The sequence below is a fragment of the Mesocricetus auratus genome, unplaced genomic scaffold (assembly GCF_017639785.1).
Source record: "Mesocricetus auratus isolate SY011 unplaced genomic scaffold, BCM_Maur_2.0 Super-Scaffold_100013, whole genome shotgun sequence".
Taxonomy (NCBI): domain Eukaryota; kingdom Metazoa; phylum Chordata; class Mammalia; order Rodentia; family Cricetidae; genus Mesocricetus; species Mesocricetus auratus.
This window is the reverse complement of record NW_024429196.1, coordinates 788941-811803: the sequence shown is the minus strand read 5'-3', so window position 1 is coordinate 811803 and position 22863 is coordinate 788941. Positions and strand designations below refer to the sequence as shown.

Below are 22863 nucleotides of genomic sequence, written 5' to 3'. Positions count from 1 at the left end.
CCAAACATGACCACATCTGTCTTCTTAGTTATTGGGTATGCAACACACTCCTCAAATGTGTCACTGTTTTCCTTTCTCTTGAATACATTTTTTTACTTAGTTTCCATAAGTAGTCTCTGCCTGCAGTCTTCCTGCATGCTGCCCCTCCTAAGCCATACTTGGGCACTTTGAAACATGTGTATCTTGAAAACATCAGCTCCTGGATTATGTCATTTCTGTCAACTTTGTTGTGAAACTCTCTGCTTTTGCTGTTCATTGCTTTTGTTTTTGACCTTTACTGAAGCTGCCTTTGATGTTGGATGAGAGAGGCTCAGTAGTATCACTTACTGGGAACTAAACTGTGCTTCCTTGGCTCTGATGAAAACCAGATGGGTACTGACTGCCTTAACGAAGGCAATATCTAATTTACAGATAAGACCTTGTTAATAACAGAAAATACTAAATGATTCATGCTTAACTCCATCTTAAGCATGTTTTACACACCAGCCTAAGGAATGTTCAACAGCCTATAGTCACTTTTCGGTTAGTGTGACAAAGTACCGGAGACAATCAACTTGAAGGAGGAAAAGTTTGTTTTGGCTCATGGTCTTTGACACTTTTCTTTCCACCCCGTTTTGTTTTTGTTTTTGTTTTGTTTGTTTAGAACTGTGATGAGGTAGCAGAAGTATGTAGTGGAAGAATACCCTGTGGTATCTGGAAAGAAAAGAAAGAGTTGAAAGACACAAAGTCCCAGTTATTCTCCTTAGTGTCGTACCTCTGGCACCTTAGTTTCCTTTCCTGTCACTGTGATAAAATACCTTGACAAAAGCAACTTAAGAGAGAAAGGGTTTGTCTGCCTCACAGTTGTAGGCTATAGTCCATTATGGAAGGGGAGTCAGACTGGCAGGAGGGAGCTGATCACTATAGTCCATTATGGAAGGGGAGTCAGACTGGCAGGAGGGAGCTGATCACTATAGTCCATTATGGAAGGGGAGTCAGACTGGCAGGAGGGAGCTGATCACACGACACCTATAAAGCAGAGAGCACTAAACATACTCCTGCTGCCACCCAGCTCCTGTCTTAGTTAATGTTGTCAGCTGGTGTTGGGGAAGTCCTGTGCATTTGTCAATAAAGCACTGTCTGGCCAATAGGAAATCTAGATAGGAGGGACTAGGAGTCCAGAAGGACTCTGGGTAAGAGAAACACAGGAGATTCAAGATGTAACGCCATGGGGTAGGAAGCCCGGAACTATTCTCCGGTAAGAGAAATACTTAGATTAACAATTATGGGGTAATTACCTAAGTCAGAGCTAGCCAGTAAGAAACAAGCAAGGCCAACAGCTTCATAATTAATATAGCCTCCTGTGTGTTTATTTGGGACTGATGTGGCTCTAGAACCAGGCTGGCAGGAAGGCTTCTCTCAAGGAAAAAGCTTCTCTTTACAAACTGGAAACAAGCCCAGATGTACCTGGGAAGAGAGAGTATCTAGTGAGGAATTGCATGCACCAGATACACTTGTGGGCATGTCTGGGGGGGATTTTCTTAATTGCTAATTGATGTCGTGGGGCCCCACCTGGGCCAGTGGGACTGGACTGTATAAGAAGGGTACCCAAGAACTCCAGGGGAGCCAAGTCAGTGAGCAGTGTTCCTATATTGCTTCTGCTTCAGTTCTTTACTCTAGTTTCCTTCCTCAGCTCCTTCCATGACTTCCCTCAATAATGGACTACAGTCTGAAAGCCAAATAAACGTTTTGTTCTCCAGGTTGGTTTTGGTCAGTGTTTTATCACAGCAACAGAAAGCAAAGCAGAACAGAAACTGGTACGGTGAACATGGGGTGATTCTGTGATGGACCTGGCCATTGGGCTCTTTTTCTTTGGACTCTTGTTGGAATAAAGTGGAAGAGTTTGGGGCTTTAGGCTGGAAATGGGGAGAGGGCTCAGAACTGTTGTGGGAGGTTGAACAATTCCAGTAGAGGAAGACTCATATGAGGAACCGCCTATGTTAGACTGACCTGTGAGAGCATTTTTTAAAATTGTTACTTGGTGTAGGAGGGCCCAGCCCACTGTTGGCTGTGCCATTCCTGGGCAGGTGGGCTTGAGCTGTATAAGATACCCAAGCAAGCCAGGACATCAGTAAGCATCATTTCTCTGTAGTGTCTGCTTCAGTTCTGGCCTCTGAGTCCCTGCCTTAAGCACCCACACCATTCTCCCTTCATGATAGACAATCACCTGAAATCAATACAGGAACACTGCTTACTGACTTGGCTCTCCTTGAGTTCTCGGGTAACCTTCTTATACATTCCAATCCCATTGGCCCAGGCTGGGCCCCACGACATCATGGAAGTTCCAGGGATTGATGAGTCATCTGATTTGCTCACCAGGGGCTTTTGCCTGTTGAACCCTCTCTCCAGCCTAGCCCATTCTTCTTGAGTGGGGTGCTGTGTTGTTCTTTCCAAGAACTCATTGTTTAGAGCTACAAATGTTGAAGCTGATGTTTCTTTGTGCATTCCGTGGTGTTGTAGTTCTCACATCTCTGCCCTAGCTGGTGAGCAGTGAGAAAGAAAGAAAGAAAGAAAGAAAGAAAGAAAGAAAGAAAGAAAGAAAGAAGGAAATGTCCATCATAAAGAGCATTCCAGGACACAGAGCTTCCAGCCGCGGCATCAGGTACAACAGTCCCTGCTTCTGGGCCTGAGTTCCAGTGCCTGGGGATTGCCTGGGAACTGCACAGAGCTTCCAATCCCGGCGGGAGCCAAACACCCCAGACTCCAGGACTTCTCTCCCACCAACGAGACCAGGAAACCAGAGGAGCCAGGGAGACCAGGGGAGCAGCTGTTCTGGCCACAGGATCAGGTACAACAGGATCCAGCAAAGGGTCCAGGGGACCAGGTGGGAGGCTAAGCGCCCCAGATTCCTGTTCTTTACACCCACAGGACCAGAACGAGGATAGGGAATAGAAGAACCACCAGATTATTGGAATTGCTAGCACCCACCAAAAGGGAACTCTGGTCCCTTAACCACGGGACCAGTAAGGGGCTCTCTCTACACGCACTAGAAGAAGAGATGGGAAAGAGACAATACAAAAACACACTCAGCAACAGAAAAACAAATATGACACCACCAGATTCTAGAGACTCCATACCAGCAAGACTCCAACATTCCAATGCAAATGAAGCAGAAGAGAATGACCTTAAAACCACTTTCATGAAAATGATAGAGGCCTTAAAAGAGGATATAGGAAAATCCCTCAAAGAAATGGAAGAAAAAACAAACCAAAAAATTGCAAGAAATGGAAGAAGAAACGAAGCAAAAAATGCAAGAAATGGAAGAAAAAACAAAGCAAAAAATGAAAGAAATGAAAGAAGAAACATACAAAAAAAGGCAGGAAATGGAAGAAGAAACAAAGCAAAAAATGCAAGAAATGGAAGAAAAAGCAAAGCAAAAATGCAAGAAATGGAAGAAAGAACAAACCAAAAAATTCATAAAAGGCAACAAATGGACGAAAAGATAAACCGAAAATTGCAAGAAGTAATGCAAACACAGCAAGGGTTGAAAACTGAAATAGAGACAATAAAAAAAACACAATCTGAAGAAAGGCAGGAAATAGAAAACTGGGCAAACAGTCAGGTACTACCGATACAATCATTACCAACAGAATACAAGAGATGGAAGAGAGAATCTCAAGTGTTGAAGATACACTAGGAGAAATGGATTCATCAACCAAAGAAAAGTCCAACAAATCCTTAACACAAAACATCCAGGAAATATGGGACACCATGAAAAGACCAAACCTAAGAATAACAGGTATAGAAGAAGGAGAAGAAAACCACCTCAAAGGGGCAGAAAATATATTCAACAAAAGCATAGAAGAAAACTTTCCCAACCTTAAGAAAGACATGCCAATGAAGGTACAAGAAGCTTACAGAACACCAAATAGAGTGAAACACAAAAAAAGTCCCCTCGTCACATAATAATCAAGACCCCAAATATACAGAATGAAGAAAATATTAAGAGCAGCTAAGGAAAAAGGTCAAGTAACATATAAAGGCAGACCTATCAGAATTACACCTGATTCTCCATGGAAACTCTGAAAGCCAGAAGGTCCTGAATAGATATTCTACCAACACTAAGAGACCATGGATGTCAGCCCAGACTACTATACCTGACAAAGCTCTCAACCACTGTAGATGGAGAAAACAAGATATTGCATGACAAAACTAGATTCAAAGCAATATGTATCCACTAACCCAGCCCTACAGAAAGTTTTGGAAGGAAAACTCCAACCCAAGGAAGCTAACTACAACCAGAAAAATATAGGCATTAGAGAACCCCTCTCTACCAACAGCCAAAAGAACAAAGGGGTGAAATTCCACACATAATTCGACCAACAACAACCATTGCAAATCGAAGAAGGATGAGCAATCAATTGTCATTAATATCCCTCACCATTAATGGCCTTAACTCACCCATAAAAAGACACAGGCTAGGAGAATGGATTCGAAGACAGAATACATTCTTCTTCTGGGAAAATTTTTTTTCAATTTTTTTCAATCAAATGGACCCAAGAAACAAGCAGGGGTAGCAATCCTAATATCTAACAAACTAGACTTTAAAATAAAATCAATCAAAAGAGATGAAGGAGGTCATTACATGCTCATCACATGTGAAATCCACCAAGATGAAGTGTCTATCCTGAACATCTATGCCCCAAATATATTTTACATTCGTAAAAAAACATTATTAAAACATAAATCACATATAAAGCCCCACACAGTTACACTGGGAGATTTTACCACACCACTCTCACCACTAGACAGGAATTTGAGACAGAAACTCAACAAGGAAGCAAAGGGTCTAATAGAAGTAATGACCCAACTGGGATTAACAGACATCTATAGAACATTTCATCCATATAAAAAAGAATATGCCTTCTTCTCACCACCACATGGAACCTTCTCAAATTCGACTACATACTTGGCAACATATCAAACCTCAACAGCTACAAAAAATTGGAATAACTCCATGCATCTTATCAGATCACCATGCTTTAAAATTAGAAGTCAACAACAACACAAATTGGAGAAAAACTGCAAACTCATGGAAATTGAATAATGCTCAAATGCACCATTCCTGGGTCAAAGAAGAAATAAAAAAAGAAATTAAAGACTTCCTCGAATTCAATGAGACACTTTGAAAGCAGTGCTATGGGGGAAGTTCATAGCACTAAGTGCCCACATGAAGACCAGCGGAGAATAGTTATACTAGAGAATTAACAGCACAGCTGAAAGCTCTAGAACACAAAGAAGCAAATTCACCCAGGAGGAGTAGACACCAGGAAATAATCAAATTGAGGGCTGATATCTATAAAGTAGAAACTACGAAAACAATACAAACAATCAATGCAACGAAGAGTTGGTTCTTTGAAAAAAATCAACTAGATAGACAAACCTTTGTCCAAACTTACCAAACAGCAGAGAGTGAACATGCAAATTAACAAAATCAGAAATGAAAAGGGGGACATAACAACAGACTCTGAGGAAATCCCGAGAATCATCAGGTCATACTTTGAAAACCTGTACTCCACAAAATTAGAAAATTTAAAGGAAATGGAGGACTTCCTGGATAGCTATCACTTGCCAAAACTAAATCAAGAACAGGTAAGCAATTTAACTAGACCTATAACCCCTATGGAAATAGAAGCAGTCATCAAAAGTCTCCCAACCAAAAAAAGTCCAGGTCTAGATGGCCTCAGTGCAGAATTCTATCAGAAATTCAAAGAACCAATTCTTCTCAAAGTATTCCACACAATAGAAGCAAAAAGGTCTTTGCCAATGTCTTTCTATGAGGCTTTAGTAACCTTGATCCCCAAGCCACACAAAGACACAACTAAGAAAGAGAACTTCAGTCCAATATCCCTCATGAACATTGATGCAAAAATACTCAATAAAATACTGGCAAATCGGATCCAAGAACACATCAAAACGATCATTCATCATGATCAAGTAGGTTTCATCCCAATGATGCAGGGATGGTTCAACATACGAAAATCCATCAACGTAATCTACCATATAAACAAGCTGAAAAACAAAAATCACATGATCATCTCACTAGATGCTGAAAAAGCCTTTGACAAAATCCAACACCCCTTCATGATAAAGGTCTTGGAGAGATCTGGGATAACAGGAACATACTTAACCATAATAAAAGCTATATACAGTAAACCAACAGCCAACATCAAACTAAATGGACAGAAACTCAATGCAATTCCTCTAAAATCAGGAACAAAACAAGGCTGTCCACTCTATACCTTTTCAACATGATACTTGAAGTTCTAGCCATTGCCATACGACAACAAAGGGGGATCAAGGGGATGCAAATTGGGAAGGAAGAGGTCAAACTTTCACTCTTTGCAGAAGATATGATAGCTTACATCAATGACCCAAAGAACTCTACCAGGGAACTCTTACAGCTGATTAACACCTTCAGCAAAGTGGCAGGCTACAAGATCAACTCAAGAAAATCAGTAGCCCTACTATATACAGATGATAAAAGGGCTGAAAAAGAAATCAGAGAAACATCACCCTTTACAATTGCCACAAACAACATAAAATACCTTGGGGTAACGCTAACCAAGCAAGTGAAAGACCTGTATTGCAAGAACTTTGAATCTTTAAAGAAAGAAATTAAAGAAGCCCCCAGAAAATGGAAAGATCTCCCATGCTCTTGGATAGGTAGGATCAATGTAGTAAAAATGGCAATCCTGCCAAAAGCAATCTACAGATTCAATGCAATCCCCATTAAAATCCCAGCACAATTCTTCACAGACCTTGAAAGAACAATAATCAATTTTGTATGGAAAAAAGACCCAGGATAGCCAAAACAACCCTGTTCAACAAGGCAACGTCCGGAGGCATCACCATACCTGACCTCAAGCTCTATTATAGAGCTATAGTCCTGAAAACAGCTTGGTATTGGCACAAAAATAGACAGGTAGACCAATGGAATCAAATTAAAAACCCGGATATTAACCCACACACATATGAACATCTGATCTTTGACAAAGAAGCTAAAAATATACAATGGAATAAAGAAAGCATCTTCAACAAATGGTGCTGGCATAGCTGGAGGCTGGCATGTAGAAAAATGCGGATCGATCCATGTTTATCGCCATGCACAAAACTTAAGTCCAAATGGATCAAAGACCTCAACATAAATCCCGCCACACTGAACCACTTAGAAGAGAAAATGGGTGGTCCCCTTGAAGGAATTGGTACAGGAGACAGCTTCCTGAACATAACACCAGTAGCAGACAGTGAGATAGACAATTAATAAATGGGACCTCCTGAAACTGAGAAGCTTCTGTAAGGCAAAGGACACAGTCAGCAAGACAAAAAGGCAGCCCGCAGAATGGGAAAACATATTCACTAATCCCACACCTGACAGAGGGTTGATCCCCAAAATTTACAAAGAACTCAAGAAGCAAGTCTCCAAAACACCAAAGGATCCAATTAAAAAGTGGGCCGCAGAACTAAATAGAGAATTTTCAATAGAGGAGTCTAAAATGGCTGAGAGGCACTTGAGAAAGTGCTCAACATCTTTAGCAATCCAGGAAATGCAAATCAAAACAACTCTGAGATACCATCTCACTCCTGTCAGAATGGCTAAAATATAAAACACCAAAGACAATTTATGCTGGAGAGGATGTGGTGAAAGGGGAACACTCCTCCATTGCTGGTGGGAGTGCCAACTTGTTCAGCCACTTTGGAAATCAGTATGGAGATTCCTCAGAAAAATGGGAATAAACCTACCACAAGACCCAGCAACTCCACTCTTAGGCATATATCCAAAAGATGCCCATTCATACAACAAGGATGTCTGTTCCACTATGTTCATAGCAGCATTATTTGTAATAGCCAGAACTTGGAAGCAACCTAGGTGCCCCTCAACCGAAGAGTGGATAGAGAAAATGTGGTATATTTACACAATGGAGTACTATTCAGCAGAAAAAAAACAATGGAATCCTGAGATTTGCAGGCAAATGGATGACACTAGAAGAAACCATCCTGAGTGAGGTAACCCAGTCACAAAAAGAGAAACATGGCATGTACTCTCTCATATATGGATTTTAGACATAGATCTGGGGAGTGCCAGCCTACAATCCCATGGCCAGAGAGTCTGGGAAACAGAAACTTCATTCAGTGCCTGATGGAAGAAGAGGCACACTCTCATGGTTAAGCACTGAGCTGAACTCAAGAAAGCCAGTAACAGAGAGGGAGGACTGATAACCAAAGGGATTAAGACTGGGCTGGTTTAACCCCCAGAAACAGCTGACCTGACAAAGGTTAACTCTTGAATCCCAGGCATCAGCCTGGGAATCCAGCATGGGACTGATCAAGACCCCCTGAATGTGGGTGTCAGTGAGGAGGCCTAGGTAATTTATTGAGCCTTGGGCAGTAAATCAGTACTCCTCCCGAGTATACACACAGACTTTGGACTCCCATCCAACATTGTGAGGTGCACTCTAACCCGGAACTCTTGGGGGAAGGTCTAGGCCCTGCCCTGGATGAAATGACAGACTATGGACACCCCCATGGAGGGCCTCACCCTCCCTGGGGAAATGAGGGAATAATGGGGGGTAGGGGGAGGGCACGGGAGGAGGGGAGGGAAAGGGAGAGGGACCTGGAACTGACTTGTGAAGCAACCTTGTTTCTTATCTAAATTTAAACTGAAAAATAAATAAAAAATATAGTATTCCAGGAGCTTGTTGTGCAGAAAACACCATTTCCACTCAAATGTCATGACCAAGTTGACACATTACTCATTCAGTTATCCCACAGGTATGTATTCAACATCTGGATGCAGTTACTAGTTGAGGCACTGGGGATGGAGCCAGTATCCATGGGTACCAGGCAGTACCACACTTGCAGAGATCCTGCATTAGCTTATTGTTGCTGCCACAAATGACCACAAAACCAGCCACTCAATAAACCACAAAGTTTCCTGTAGTTCTGGAAGGCAGAAATCTAGAATGAAATCTTCAGGATGAAAAAAACAAATTATGATGAGGACACATTCATTAGGGAGACTGTAGGAGAATTGGTTCTTTTCTTTCACAGTTCCTGTAAGTTTCTTCCATTCCGTGGCTTGTGTCCATGCATAACTGTCACCCAGCTTCCATCCTCTTATGATCTTTGCCTCCCTGCTCCTGTATAATCTGTCTGTCTCTGATGGTACAGAGGCAGAGTCACCTTCTTGGGTCGAAATCCTAAAGTTAGTCCACCTCCTTATCTGACAGTTTAATCCCTTGTTTCCTAAGAGGAATATTTTGGAAGGCTATTATTCTGTCTTCCACAGTCTCTTTCTCTGCTTGTTTTTATTTTAATGACACAGTAACTGGTTGGGGTAAATGTCTCCCAAAGACCCATGTGATAAAGTCTTGGTCATCAAGGAGGTGGAAAGATCTTTAAGAGATGAGCCTAGTGACAGATACCAGGCCATTGGAGGCCTGTGTCTGAATGGAGATGTCAGGACTCAGCCTGTCTCCCTCCTAGCTCCTTCCTGGGTTGTGTTGTAATTTAAAAAGCAAAAAGTGGCCTAAGAGAGAAAACCATGCAACAGAGATCACATGGAGGGGTTTTTTATTAGGGGTAAGGGAATGGGGAAAAGGCAAGGTGTATGTGGGGGGGATGGCCTCTGGGAACAGGAAAAGCAGAAGAGAAAAGAGAGGCAAGGGGAGGGGTGACAGAAAGGAAGAGAAGGGAGGATGGAGGGAGGGAGAGAAAGAGAGAGTCACACACAGAGAAGAGAGAGAGAAAGGAACAGATACAAAGAGAGAAAGATGGGAGGTGGGCAGGTCCCTTTTAAGAGGAAATGTAGTGAACGTGCACAGGTGGTGCTCTCAGTGGCTGCAGGTAAGGACTTATCCTGGCAGTACCCCAAGGGCAGGCCATACAGATGCCTGAATACTAACAGGCTATGGTGGGGTACACGAGCTGCTGTACATTCCCACCCTCATGCACTCCATGGTTACAGTCCCAACTCGATAGAACCAAATCATTGTGAACCAGAGCCTCAAAAACTGTGAGCTCAAACCAACCTTTCCCATTTTGAGCTGATAACCTCAGGGATTTTGTTACAGTACCTAAACTATCATAGTTCTAGAGCAAATAATCTGGATCTGCTGGATTTGCTCTTTATGGCCAATCAGGAATGTTCCACATCTACTTCCCCACACCACAATTTGGATACAGACTATCAGGTGTTCAGACGCAAGCCCCTCTTACAGGGATATCACATGTAATAAAATAATGTAAGCAATAGCTAACTGAAAAACTAGAAATATAATTCATGCTGTAAGTGATAGAAATCTATATCAAGGCCACTCTCATGAAACCTCTATTTAAATCTCAACAAAAAAATTAAAAATGGGTAGAATACAAACCTGGAAAATTAGGGAAAGGCCATTTGGGGGTAGATAGGAGGCAGGGGGATTGGGAGGAGAAGAGGAGGGAGGGGGAAACTGTGACTGGAAGGTAAAATAAAAGAAAAAGAAGTTAATTAAATAAAATTTTAAAAAAACAGAAAAACTGCTTACAATGCTAAGGACAAAAGAGACTGCTGAATCATGTTGTTCACAGTGAGGAGATAATCCCTAAAGTGCTCTAGCTTGCCTTTCTGTTCGCAAATACAACATGGCTGAGGAAATTCCTGATAGTTACGCTGTGGCGTAAGAACTTAACAAAAAGAGTAATAGTGGAAAACTTCAGTGAGTGAGTGCCTGGATGGAACTAGTGAGTTTTTCAGAAGATTCCAGAAAACAGCAGGTTCTCTGAGAAACAAGCCTTCGAACGGTGACCAACTGAGTTCACATGAATTCTATGAACTGTGGGGATGATGTTCAGGGAGGACTGATGCTCACAGTGACTTCTGGGACCTGGGGAGTGGAGTCACAGTGTGAGAATACAGAGGGAGAAACCAGGACCTTCCAGACAGAGCCAGTTCTGGTTCCTGGAGACAGGGTCTAGTCAGTCAAAATATCTTCATAATGTCTTCCGGCATGAAGGTAACTTCAGTTTTCATATCCTCCCCCCATTTTTTAGTGAAACAGCAGTCAAATCAGAAGAAGTTGATAAAGATGGAGAACCCCTGCTGCTTCTCTCTGTGCCTCAAATTAAAGTCAGGAGCTTTGGGCAGCTGTCACAGTTGTTATCAATTGCCAAAGACAATAAGCTGCAGGAGACACAAGCCTGCATTGAAGGTAAAATGCACTCTCCATTTGCCATTTGAACTTTCAGACACAACCTTGGGGAAGGGGGTACTTTATTATATTCACTTGAAAAAATCTACCATGTAAAAGATTTAAAAGTCACATGTAGCACTTCATGAGAATTGACATTCATTTTTCTCAGTTAAGTTGTTAATACCCACATCCAGTTTCTGCTTTAAATGGAAAGTCTGATGTGTCTAGTAGAGTTCTAGGTTTCTCATTTTAGCATGTGGTTTCTGGATGGCCCAGTGCCCTGTGGCCTGTAAGGTCATGTTAGAAGACAGGTTACAGGGGCCAGCATGAGTCTACCTCCCTTTGGCATACATTGATGTGCATGGCAGCCTGTTTCCTCCAAGAGGGATTTGAACTCTTTCTTTGGAGGAGACAGTCCTTCTTATGTTTCTTTCTCATTCCCTGACTTGCTCCATTTGTGAAATCACAGCCTCCTGTGAATAACTATGAATAATTATGGGCATTCAGCTCCATGGGAAAGTTTCTCTTTCACTGAAGAGATACACTAACCTCATTATCATTCATTTGTAAGTGCCTAATGTGAAAAATGCTGTGACTGGTTGCCTCTTACACTTGTTTACACACATTTCCCATCAGGAGAAACAGTCACTCATAGGTAATGATGTATCCTGTGTCTTTTGTGGGCTTAGAATAGGTGACCAGTGGATTCCAGGAATATGGTTAACTAAATTCTGCCCACTTCTATGTGAGGTGCGAGAATGTTCCTTAAAAAATAAAGATGTTGGGACTGGAGAGATAGTTCAGTGGGTAAACACACTTGTGCAAGCATTGGGCCTTGAGTTCAAATTCCAAAACTGACATAAAAAGTTGGGCATAGTTGTGTGTTACTGTAACCCCAGAACTGTGGGGGAGGAGACAGGCAGAGGGTCTCTGGAGCTGACTGCCAGCCTAGACCCAGGTTCTGTACAGATCCAGTATTCAAAGAGCAATGAATGATAGAACAGGGTTCTGTCAGCCTTCACTTACCTAACAAGCATGACTGTGTGCAAGCAGCTTCATTTTATCTTATCCCAACTACTCACTATGTAGCCATCCATACAACAAAGCCACTTCTTTGAATAGGGATGAAATCTCAAGTGCAGAGTCAGATTCAAGACAGGAGTTACAGGAGTTAGTGGAGGGGACACAACCCAGGGTTCACCATATAGTTGCTTTAGCTAAATGACTATCATTCTTTAATGGATTTTGTCCTTCCTGTAAGGTCTTCCTTAAGCCTGAATTTCATGGCACATGGCCATTTGGAAGTCAGGTCCTCCCTTGCAGTTCAGGTTTTATGTCTTTTTAAAAATCTTCATTAGACAACGGCCACAAGGTTGGTAAGCTGAAGTGCTTGATACGTAGCCTGTTCCTTTGCCCTATTTCTTGTCTCACGTCAAACCATTCGAGGTAGTCTTCTGTGGCATAGCTCACTTCCTGTTCGACAGCTAATGTTGTCATTTCATCCAAATCAGACTTTAAGAATTCATCTCATGGACATTGTTTCTCCACATCCCAATAAATTCAGAGTTTCATTTTTCTAGAATGTTCTCTTCTAAACAAATATTTTTCCCATTTCCTTTACTGTATTGTTTTTGACATTTACAAACTATTTTCTGCATCTCCGGGATCCAGTTCTGTTTCCGTATCATCTTGGCCATGCATTTTTACTTGTCCTTCACAGACTTGGAACACATGCAAATGCTGGTTACATTGATTTTTCCAACTCTTAGCATCAAGAGGTCAGGCTATGTGCACCAAAAGGTACTGAGAAGTTAGGTACTTCAGGCATGTGGAAAAACTATAGCAGGCATGTGGAGAGGAGGAAGCCTGTTTGGGAAGGAAAGGGCTTAGGAATTGGGACAGTGGCAGGCACAGACATAGATGCAGACAGCCTGAGTGGCTGTTCTTGTAGGCAAAAACATCTCTCTTCAAACCAACTCTGAGCACGTTAGTTGAATTTATCTATTATAACACAGCATCCTATAGTCAATTAACGAAGGGAGGTAGTCTTGATTTTGGTCTTACAGTTGACATAACACAAGGAGGAACATATGAAGAGGTTTAAGACAGATCCTAATACAACAGACACTCAGAAGGAGGGAAGAACCTAACAGGCTCAGCTAGAGGAAGCTGAATGCAAGGAGCCAATTAAGGAGAATTTGGTGGGATTTCTTAGTCTTTGCATTTGGATAATCGTTATTATTTATGGTTTTTTTGTCAGCTAACAGAGACCCTATAGTGAAAATCTTGGGCTCAGATTATGTTGAATTGAAAGAAGATTCCACTACTGTAACTATTCTTGATAATATCACCAAAGACAATGAACTGCATATCAAAAGGAAAATCGCCATCTTGCTGAAGCAGCTGGACCTGCACCTGCTCAACCATTCCCTAAAGCATATCTCACTGTGAGTGCGAAGAGAAATAGCTCAAGATCAGTTATGAAACTGCTCTTAGCATTTTAGAAAGTGATACAGAAAAAGTGTAGAAGCTACTGCTATTGGGTTAACATTTCAGTTTGCATTAACGAAATGTCCATTCTACTGGGTTTATGTATACAAAATCTAATGACAATTTTACTATTGCTAGGACAGTCTAGCGTGGTTTTCTCCAGGTCAGAAGGCATTAAACACCTGGCTATTTTCAAAGACTCTTCAGATAATTTCACATATCATTAAGTGATAACACAATTAGCATCCAGAGTTTGTGTGGTATACATTGTGCTCATATTTCTAGTATCTACTACGAGTGTGTTTCTATTATTATGAAATGAACACTTGAGGGAAGGCAAGATGGCTCAGCAGGTAAAGATGGCTGCCATCAGGCTGCCAAGCCAGATGACCTATGTGCCATCCCATGGTGGAAGAATAAAATTAACTCACACAACTTGTCCTATGACCTTAACACATGAACGATTGCATGAACATGTGCCCACATACAGATACATGCAAATAATAAGAAGTAATTTTAAAAAGAAATTAACATTTGTGTATATTTAGTGTTATCGTAGATGTGATTTCTTTTCCATTTACTTTTTAATTTTATTTTTAAGCTTTTAGATAGGTACTTATTGTATGTTTAGGATGTCCACTCTCATAGCTCCAGTTTTTGAGAAACTCCTCTCCTTCCCACTGGTTTACTGGTCCCCTTTGTCACTTGAGACATTTTGCCTTCTACTTTCATGTCATATGTGTATGTATAATATATACACATGATTTTCCTCATCTACAGAAAACCTAGGTCAATGTGAACTTCTTGAGGCTTTTACTGGTGATGATGCATGATCCGAATATGGTTGAAATGAACTTCCAGCATTAATTGCAAATAGGCAGCCCCCCCATTTTGGAACGTATCCATGCATTTCCTTTAGATTCTGTTTCAAACACTTGATTTTCTAATGTTTGTTTCAGAGAGATCCATTTGAATCCAGCAAGGTTCAAGAAAGATATTGAGCTGCTCAAACGTTACTCTGGAAAAGGGGAGCAGACGGTGCTGGAGTCAATTGAATACACTTCAGGTTTGTGTCTTCTCAGGTTCCTTTGATATCAGTTATGTCTTCATGACTGCATTTGAAACACTGTCCCATAGTTGTATTCTAGTTGGATATTCAAGATAATGAACTCTTTCATGTTCCACAATACCTATTTTGCTAAAGTGGATATGCTTTCAACTCACCTAACTGAACTCCTCCTGCTCATGGTCTCTCCACTGGTTTTAGAGTATGAATTTTCAAATGGGTGTCGCGCCCCACCATGGCGACAGATTCAAGGGGAAGTCTGTTACGTGCTGGTGAAGCCACATGATGTGGAGACTCTGTGCATCACCTGCAGTGCAGAAGGAGTGTTTTTAAATGGTGTAAGTACCTTTTAAAGCTTCTGTGCTAAGTGTGAGGCACGGCTTGCATGGTGGGCTGAGTCCTGATAACCGTAGACAAAGGAGACAGAAACCCTATCCTTTTCCAATGCACCTCCTGGGCAAATCCCAAACTATCTTAAAATCAGCTTTGGTGGCTGTCACTACAGGGCATGGAGCCAGTTTTTGAAGAAATGGGCTTAGAAATGCCCCTTTCCACAACTCCAAACTAAAATCCCTTTAATAAAATTGGTTCCCATATTAAAGATAGAAAAGAGCAAGAGGAAAACACAGGCAATTTTGGAAATAACTGTAGCTTCCATCCCAAGAGTTCAAGGGCAGGGGAGCAGAGGAGGCTCTTCAGTGTGGAAGCTAAGACTAAGAGCTCCAGCAAACTGGGATCCAGGTAGCAGGAGTGGGGCCCCTTCTAGGCTGCACTGCTTCCTGCTTGACAATGCAGGCCTCAGTTTGAGGGAGTGGGTACTTCCCAGTTTGTGCTGGTACCTCAGGAGCTGGCAGACTTGGCATCTAGGTCTGTGAATTGGGGTCACCAATCATCCACTAGTGACATCTCTTGAGAGCCTGTGGGAAAAGGAGAGACTGGACATTGGAATCAACCATTCACATGGGAAACATGGAAGTGAAAACCTATTACTGGGGACCCACTGGGACAGTGGCCCTATGAAAAGAGGGACATTCTTCCTTTGATCCTCGTCTGAATCTAACCCAACCTACAAAAATTGAAAGTGGATTTAGATTCCAAGACCAAGGATGCCAAAGGAAGTTTGAGCAGGTGACTCAGAGCTAAGCAATAGCAGTACACAGCCTCTGAAAGCCCCAGGTTAGGACATGTGAATCCTGGTCACTATTTTGAGTCAGTGAACAAGCCAGGAGGATCTCAGCTGCCTCATCAATAACATCTCATCTTCAGAACCTTCTGTGTGAACTTGGGATTCACAAGGAGGCTCCAAGTCCTGACTGAGAACCCTACTGTCACAGTAGTGGCTTCACAAGATCCTACACCTTGCCTGTGTTGGTTTGAGGATCCTGATGCCACCTCTAGGAGGGCCTTCTGGAATCTTCTGGAACCTTTGAGTGCTTTTTCCTCATTAACAGTTAACTTAACTTGACTTATTTCTGCATGGAGAAAATAGGTCATAATTAATTCTAGTTATTAATTTGTTTGATATTTTAGTAAAGTAAAACTTCTATTTAGAATAAGATAAATGAAGGAATGATTTCTTTGACCTTATAGAGAAGGTCAAGCAACTTTTGTTTCCATCAAAGTTTATATTGGGAAACAGTAAATATTTCTCTTGGATTTAAAAGAAAAATTCAGACACTGAGAACCAGAAAAGAATTTTAATTCCCAAATATTAAAACAGTATAGTTGTGTGTTATGTAAGTTCTTATGATAGAATAATACAATAAGAAAGAAAAGGAAATGAACAAAAGGCAGAGGCAGGTAGAAGAGAGGACAAGAACAGAGGGAAGAAAAGACAAGGAGTTCTACAGAGTTGTTAGCCCTAGAAGATGAACTTGTAGCAATTTGATACACACAGAAAAGAGTCTGACCGACCCAGGCTTTCTCTGGTGGGATTCTAAGCCTCAGGTCTTTTGTGACTTCATCACTTAAGGTTCTTGAAGTCACAATGTATTTTCACAGTGGAGGAGAGCAGTGGAAGGGACATCACTGGCTGGAGGGCAGAGCTCTACCTGCATAGAAGAGGTACTCAAACATGGTGATTGAGTGGATGGATAAAAGAGTGATGAAATTAACTCAAGGGAAAGGATGTTGCCTACACACACCATACACAAAGTTTTCCACATGCACCTCTTAGCAAAATAATCATTAACATGAGATGGAGATTTGTAGGGGATAGTGGGGATTGATAGGGATGGAAATGAGATAATAAAGGATGGAAGTCCGAGTAATTAAAGTATATCTATGTATGTATGAGATTGTCAAAACAAATTTAATAAATAAAAACACCAACATTTATGTATAGACTGTGGCATTCTGATCTGGTTCCTCGTCTGACTCTTCCATTAATCATTCCATCAAATGTTTCCTCCCAAAGGGCAAAACAGAAGAGGAGGGGGAAATTAACTATGAGAGACAAGGTGAAATTTACAAAGACCTTGTTACATGTTTAAAGGACAAATCACCAGTATTTTCAGAGAATATGTCTAAGCACGTAAGTTCTGATCATCCTTTTATGTTACTTGACTACAGCTTTTCATACCATTTTCCATATATTCAATACTCTAAGATCTAAATAGGTACCTGTTAAGTAATAATATCATATTCTTACTTTTTAATTCTACCTCTGGTGAACTCTAATATATTGTATTCTGCTAATTTACCTATTCTAGATGTTTCATATCAGTGGGATCACAGGATCCACTTAATATCCGTGTCTTTGTGAGAGAAATCGTATCAAGTACCAAAGGCTATTTAACCCTTTATTTTGTTTATTTCACTTAGCATGTTGTCTCAAGGTTTATCATGTTTAGATTTCCATTCCTCTTTATGGTTTCGTCTGATTTCATTTATATGTATGCTATACTGTCCTTGCTTCATTTCCCATTGCTGTGAGAAAATACCACCACCAAAAGCAACTAAAGGGAGAATTGGTTTATTTTCGCTCACAGTCCCATGTTACAGTCCATCATTGCAAGGAAGACAGTAGATACTGGAGAAAGTTGGTCCCATCCACAGTCAAGAGCAGAGAGAGAACAAATTAATGCAGACATGCTTTTGGTGCTTTTGGCTTTCTCCCCTGTCACACAGTTCAGGGTCTCCTGCTTAGTGAATGATGCCACTCACACTGCATGTCTCCCCACCTGGGAGCTTTCAGAGGCTGTATACTGCTATTGCTTAGCTCTGAGCCACCTGCTCAAACTTCATACATGTATATAGAGCATCCCCTTACTCCCTTTTGTCTCCCTTCCCACCTTTGACACCCCTCAACACCCTTCACCACACAGGTCCCTCTCCCATCTTCATGGGTTTCTGATTTGTCTTGTAACCTATTAATTTTAACTCTCCAAGTAGCCACAGCTTGGAACTATCCACTAGATCCTGAAGACGACGACTGTCCCTCCCTCAGAATCCATCAGTTGCCAGTAGTTCAGTAGGGAGGGTCAGGACCCCATGAGCGCCTCCTGGTCTATGACTGCCTTGTGTAGGTCCAGGAGTAGGTAATCACTCCTGCTGTATGATCAGGTTTACAGTGGCTGTGCTGTGCTCCAAAGAGCATTTGCCCTCCTGATCTCCTTGGCTCTCACATTCTTTTCACTTTCTCTTCTGAAAGTTCCCTGAGCCCAAATGTTTTGGAATACTGCTCTGTTCTCATTATTTTTATAAAATTTGTCAACTGTTCCTTGAATTGTTGTTAGTATACTAACTTCCCTCAGCCTATTGCAGATCATTGTTTTTTTTTTTTTTTGAAGATTTCTTTTTGTATTTCTCTGGTTTCCAGAGAGACAGACCAAGAGGGAGGGGAGAAAGAAAAGAAAGTGGAGAGAAGGAAAGAAGGGTGGGGAGAGGGAGAGATAGTTCCAGAAACTGGCTTATGCAGTTTTTGGAGACAAGCAGATCTGAAATTTGGAGGGAGATCAGTGTAGTAGGCTGGAGTACAGACAAGCACAGACTCATGTCTGGAGCCCTAATCCCATGAGCCAGTGAGTTGGAGACTTGGGCAAGGATTAATGTTTCCAGCTCAGGGAGAGTTTCCTTTTTGGTAAATCTTAGTCTTTCCTCTGTAGGCCTTCAACTTCCTGGGTGAGGTAGATTCACATCACAGAGGGCAATCAACTTAGAGTCTACTGATTCAAATGGCAATCCCTGCAAAAATTATTAACACAGCAATATTTAAGCTGGCACATAACAAAAGCAATAGGCACCTTGGTCCAACCAGGCAGACACAAACAGAACAATCAAATCTACTTATGCTATTTTTCTTTGCCCCCTTGCACGCTTTTAGCAGTGTGAAAATGTCACTACCCAAAGCCAACACTGCCATCCCTTGCTTGCACTGACATCCTCTCAGCTGCCCATTGTCACCAGAGATCTCTGTTTGATTTGTTTCATGAGACAACATCTTACTGGGCAGGGCCAGAGTTGAACTCAATTCCCGTCTGCATCTGTAATCGGAGTCTTCCTAGGTTCAAGGCATCTCTTAGGTTTGCGTTTTGTACTGAAATCTTTTCTTTAGAGAGCCATTTACCACATGCTGTTGAAGTTATTTTGATATGTTTCATCTGTCTTTGTTAAAAATGGAGTGGGCAGCATCAGGTAAATAGGCCGGCTTCCCGGCCTGTGTTCCAGTGCCTGCAGATCGCCTGGGAACTGCACAGAGCTCCCAATCCCGGCGGGAGCCAAGCACCCCAGACTCCAGATCATCTCTCCCACCAACGAGACCAGGAAACAAGAGGAGGCTGGGAGTCCAGGGAAGCAGCTGTTCCTCAGGCAGCATCAGGTAAACAGGCAGGCTTCCAGGCCTGTGTTCCAGTGTCTGCAGATCGCCTGGGAACTGCACAGAGCTCCCAATCCTGGCAGGAGCCAAGCACCCCAGACTCCAGATCTTCTCTCCCACCAACGAGACCAGGAAACTAGAGGAGCCAGGGAGACCAGGGGAGTAGCTATTCCGGATCATGTACAACAGGACCCAGCATAGGGTCCAGGGGACCAGGTAGGAGGCTAAGCGCCCCAGATTCCTGTTGTTCTTCTCCACCCACGGACCACCATTTGGACAAGGTATAGAAGAACCAACAGATTATTGGACTTGCTAGCACCCACCAAAAGGGAACTCTGGTCCCCAGACCAGTAAGGGGCTCTTTCTGCACCCACTAGAAGAAGAGATGGGAAAGAGACAATACAAAAACACAGTCAGCAACAGAAAAACAAATATGACACCGCCAGATTCTAGAGACTCCACACCAGCAAGACCCCAACATTCCAATGCGAACGAAGCAGAAGAGAACGACCTTAAAAGCACTTTCATGAAAATGATAGAGGCCCTAAAAGAGGATATAGGAAAATCCCTCAAAGAAATGGAAGAAAAAACAAACCAAAAAATGCAAGAATTGGAAGAAAAAACAAACCAAAAAAGGCAGGAAATGGAAGAAGAAATGAAGCAAAAAATGCAAGAAATGGAAGAAAAACAAAGCAAAAAATGCCAGAATTGGAAGAAGAAACATACCAAAAAAGGCAGGAAATGGAAGAAGAAACAAAGCAAAAAATGCAAGAAATGGTAGAAAAACAAAGCAAAAAATGAAAAAAATGGAAGAAGAAACAAACCAAAAAAGGCAGGAAATGGAAGAAGAAACAAAGCACAAAATGCGAGAAATGGAACAAAAAGCAAACCAAAAAATGCAAGAAATGGAAGAAAGAACAAACCAAAAAATTCATAAAAGGCAACAAACGGACGAAAAGATAAACAGAAAATTGCAAGAAGCAATGCAAACACTGCAAGGGTTGAAAACTGAAATAGAGACATTAAAAAAACACAATCTGAAGAAAGGCAGAAAATAGAAAAGCTGGACAAACAGTCAGGCACTACCAATACAAGCATTACCAACAGAATAGAAGAGATGGAAGAGAGAATCTCAAGTGTTGAAGATACACTAGGAGAAATGGATTTATCAACCAAAGAAAACCTTAAATCCAACAAATCCTTAACACAAAACATCCAGGAAATATGGGACACCATGAAAAGACCAAACCTAAGAATAATAGGTATAGAAGAAGGAGAAGAAATCCACCTCAAAGGGGCAGAAGGCATATTCAACAAAATCATAGAAGAAAACTTTCCCAACCTTAAGAAAGACATGCCAATGAAGGTACAAGAAGCCTACAGAACACCAAATAGAGTGGACCACAAAAAAATATCCCCTTGCCACATAATAATCAAGACCCCAAACATACAGAATAAAGAAAGAATATTAAGAGCAGCTAAGGAGAAAGGTCAAGTAACATATAAAGGCAGACCTATCAGAATTACACCTGATTTCTCCATGGAAACTCTGAAAGCCAGAAGGTCCTGGATAGATATTCTACCTACACTAAGAGTCCATGGATGCCAGCCCAGACTACTATACCCGGCAAAGCTCTCAATAACTCTAGATGGAGAAAACAAGATATTCCATGACAAAACTAGATTCAAGCAATATGTGTCCACTAACCCAGCCCTACAGAAAATTTTGGAAGGAAAACTCCAACCCAAGGAAGCTAACTACAACCAGAAAAACATAAGCATTAGAGAATCCCTCTCTACCAACAGCCAAAAGAACAAAGGGGTGAAATTCCACACATAATTCCACCAACAACAACTATCACAAGTCGAAGAAGGATGAGCAATCAATGGTCATTAGTATCCCTCAATATTAATGGCCTTAACTCACCCATAAAAAGACACAGACTAGCAGAATGGATTCGAAGACAGAACCCTTCCTTCTGCTGCATACAAGAAACACACCTCACCTTCAAAGACAGACATTACCTGAGAGTTAAAGGTTGGGAAAAAATTTTCAATCAAATGGACCCAAGAAACAAGCAGGGGTAGCAATCCTAATATCTAACAAACTAGACTTTAAAATAAAATCAATCAAAAGAGATGAAGGAGGTCATTACATACTCATCACAGGTGAAACCCACCAAGATGAAGTGTCTATCCTGAACATCTATACCCCAAATACAAAGGCATCCACATTCGTTAAAGAAACATTATTAGAACTTAAATCTCATCTAAAGCCCCACACAGTTATAGTGGGAGATTTCAACACACCACTCTCACCACTAGACAGGAATACCAGACAGAAACTCAACAAAGAAGCAAAGGGTCTAATAGAAGTAATGACCCAACTGGGATTAACAGATATCTATAGAACATTTCATCCACATAAAAAAGAATATACCTTCTTCTCACCACCACATGGAACCTTCTCAAAAATCGACCACATACTTGGCAACATATCAAACCTCAGCAGCTACAAAAAATTGGAATAACTCCATGCATCTTATCAGACCACCATGCTTTAAAATTAGAATTCAACAACAACACAAATTGCAGAAAACCTACAAACTCATGGAAATTGAATAATGCTCAACTGCACCATCCCTGGGTCAAAGAGGAAATAAAAAAAGAAATTAAAGACTTCCTCGAATTCAATGAGAATGAAGACACAACATACCCAAACCTATGGGACACTTTGAAAGCAGTGCTACGGGGAAGTTCATAGCACTAAGTGCTCACATGAAGAAACAGGAGAACAGTTATACCAGAGAATTAACATCACAGCTGAAAGCTCTAGAACACAAAGAAGCAAACTCCCCCAGGAGGAGTAGACGCCAGGAAATAATCAAATTGAGGGCTGAAATCAATAAAGTAGAAACCAGGAAAACAATACAAAGAATCAATGCAACGAAGAGTTGGTTCTTTGAGAAAATCAACAAGATAGACAAACCTTTGTCCAAACTTACCAAACAGCAGAGAGTGAACACGCAAATTAACAAAATCAGAAATGAAAAGGGGGACATAACAACAGACTCTGAGGAAATCCAGAGAATCATTAGGTCATACTTTGAAAACCTGTACTCCACAAAATTCGAAAATTTAAAGGAAATGGATGACTTCCTGGACAGCTATCATTTGCCAAAACTAAATCAAGAACAGATAAGCAATTTAAATAGACCTATAACCCCTATGGAAATAGAAGCTGTCATCAAAAGTCTCCCAACCAAAAAAAGTCCAGG

At 41.4% G+C, this 22863-nt stretch overlaps 1 protein-coding gene across 4 annotated transcripts in view; it reads left to right on the top strand.

Moving 5' to 3' along the window:
- The window catches only part of Odad2 (outer dynein arm docking complex subunit 2), a 147300-nt gene that overhangs the window by 5981 nt on the left and 118456 nt on the right, over positions 1–22863 (top strand). For 3 of the 4 annotated variants that reach the window (XR_005880642.1, XM_040755252.1, XM_040755254.1), the window contains exons 4-8: positions 11074–11231; positions 13474–13660; positions 14663–14769; positions 14971–15107; positions 17186–17302. Coding sequence is in view for 3 of the 4 variants with exons in the window: in XM_040755252.1 (XP_040611186.1) it covers positions 11074–11231; positions 13474–13660; positions 14663–14769; positions 14971–15107; positions 17186–17302 (706 nt within the window). In the remaining variant the exon portion in view is untranslated. Of the gene's footprint in view, positions 1–11073; positions 11232–13473; positions 13661–14662; positions 14770–14970; positions 15108–16775; positions 16834–17185; positions 17303–22863 lie in introns of those variants that run through there. The other variant, XM_040755255.1, reaches the window with a different exon arrangement.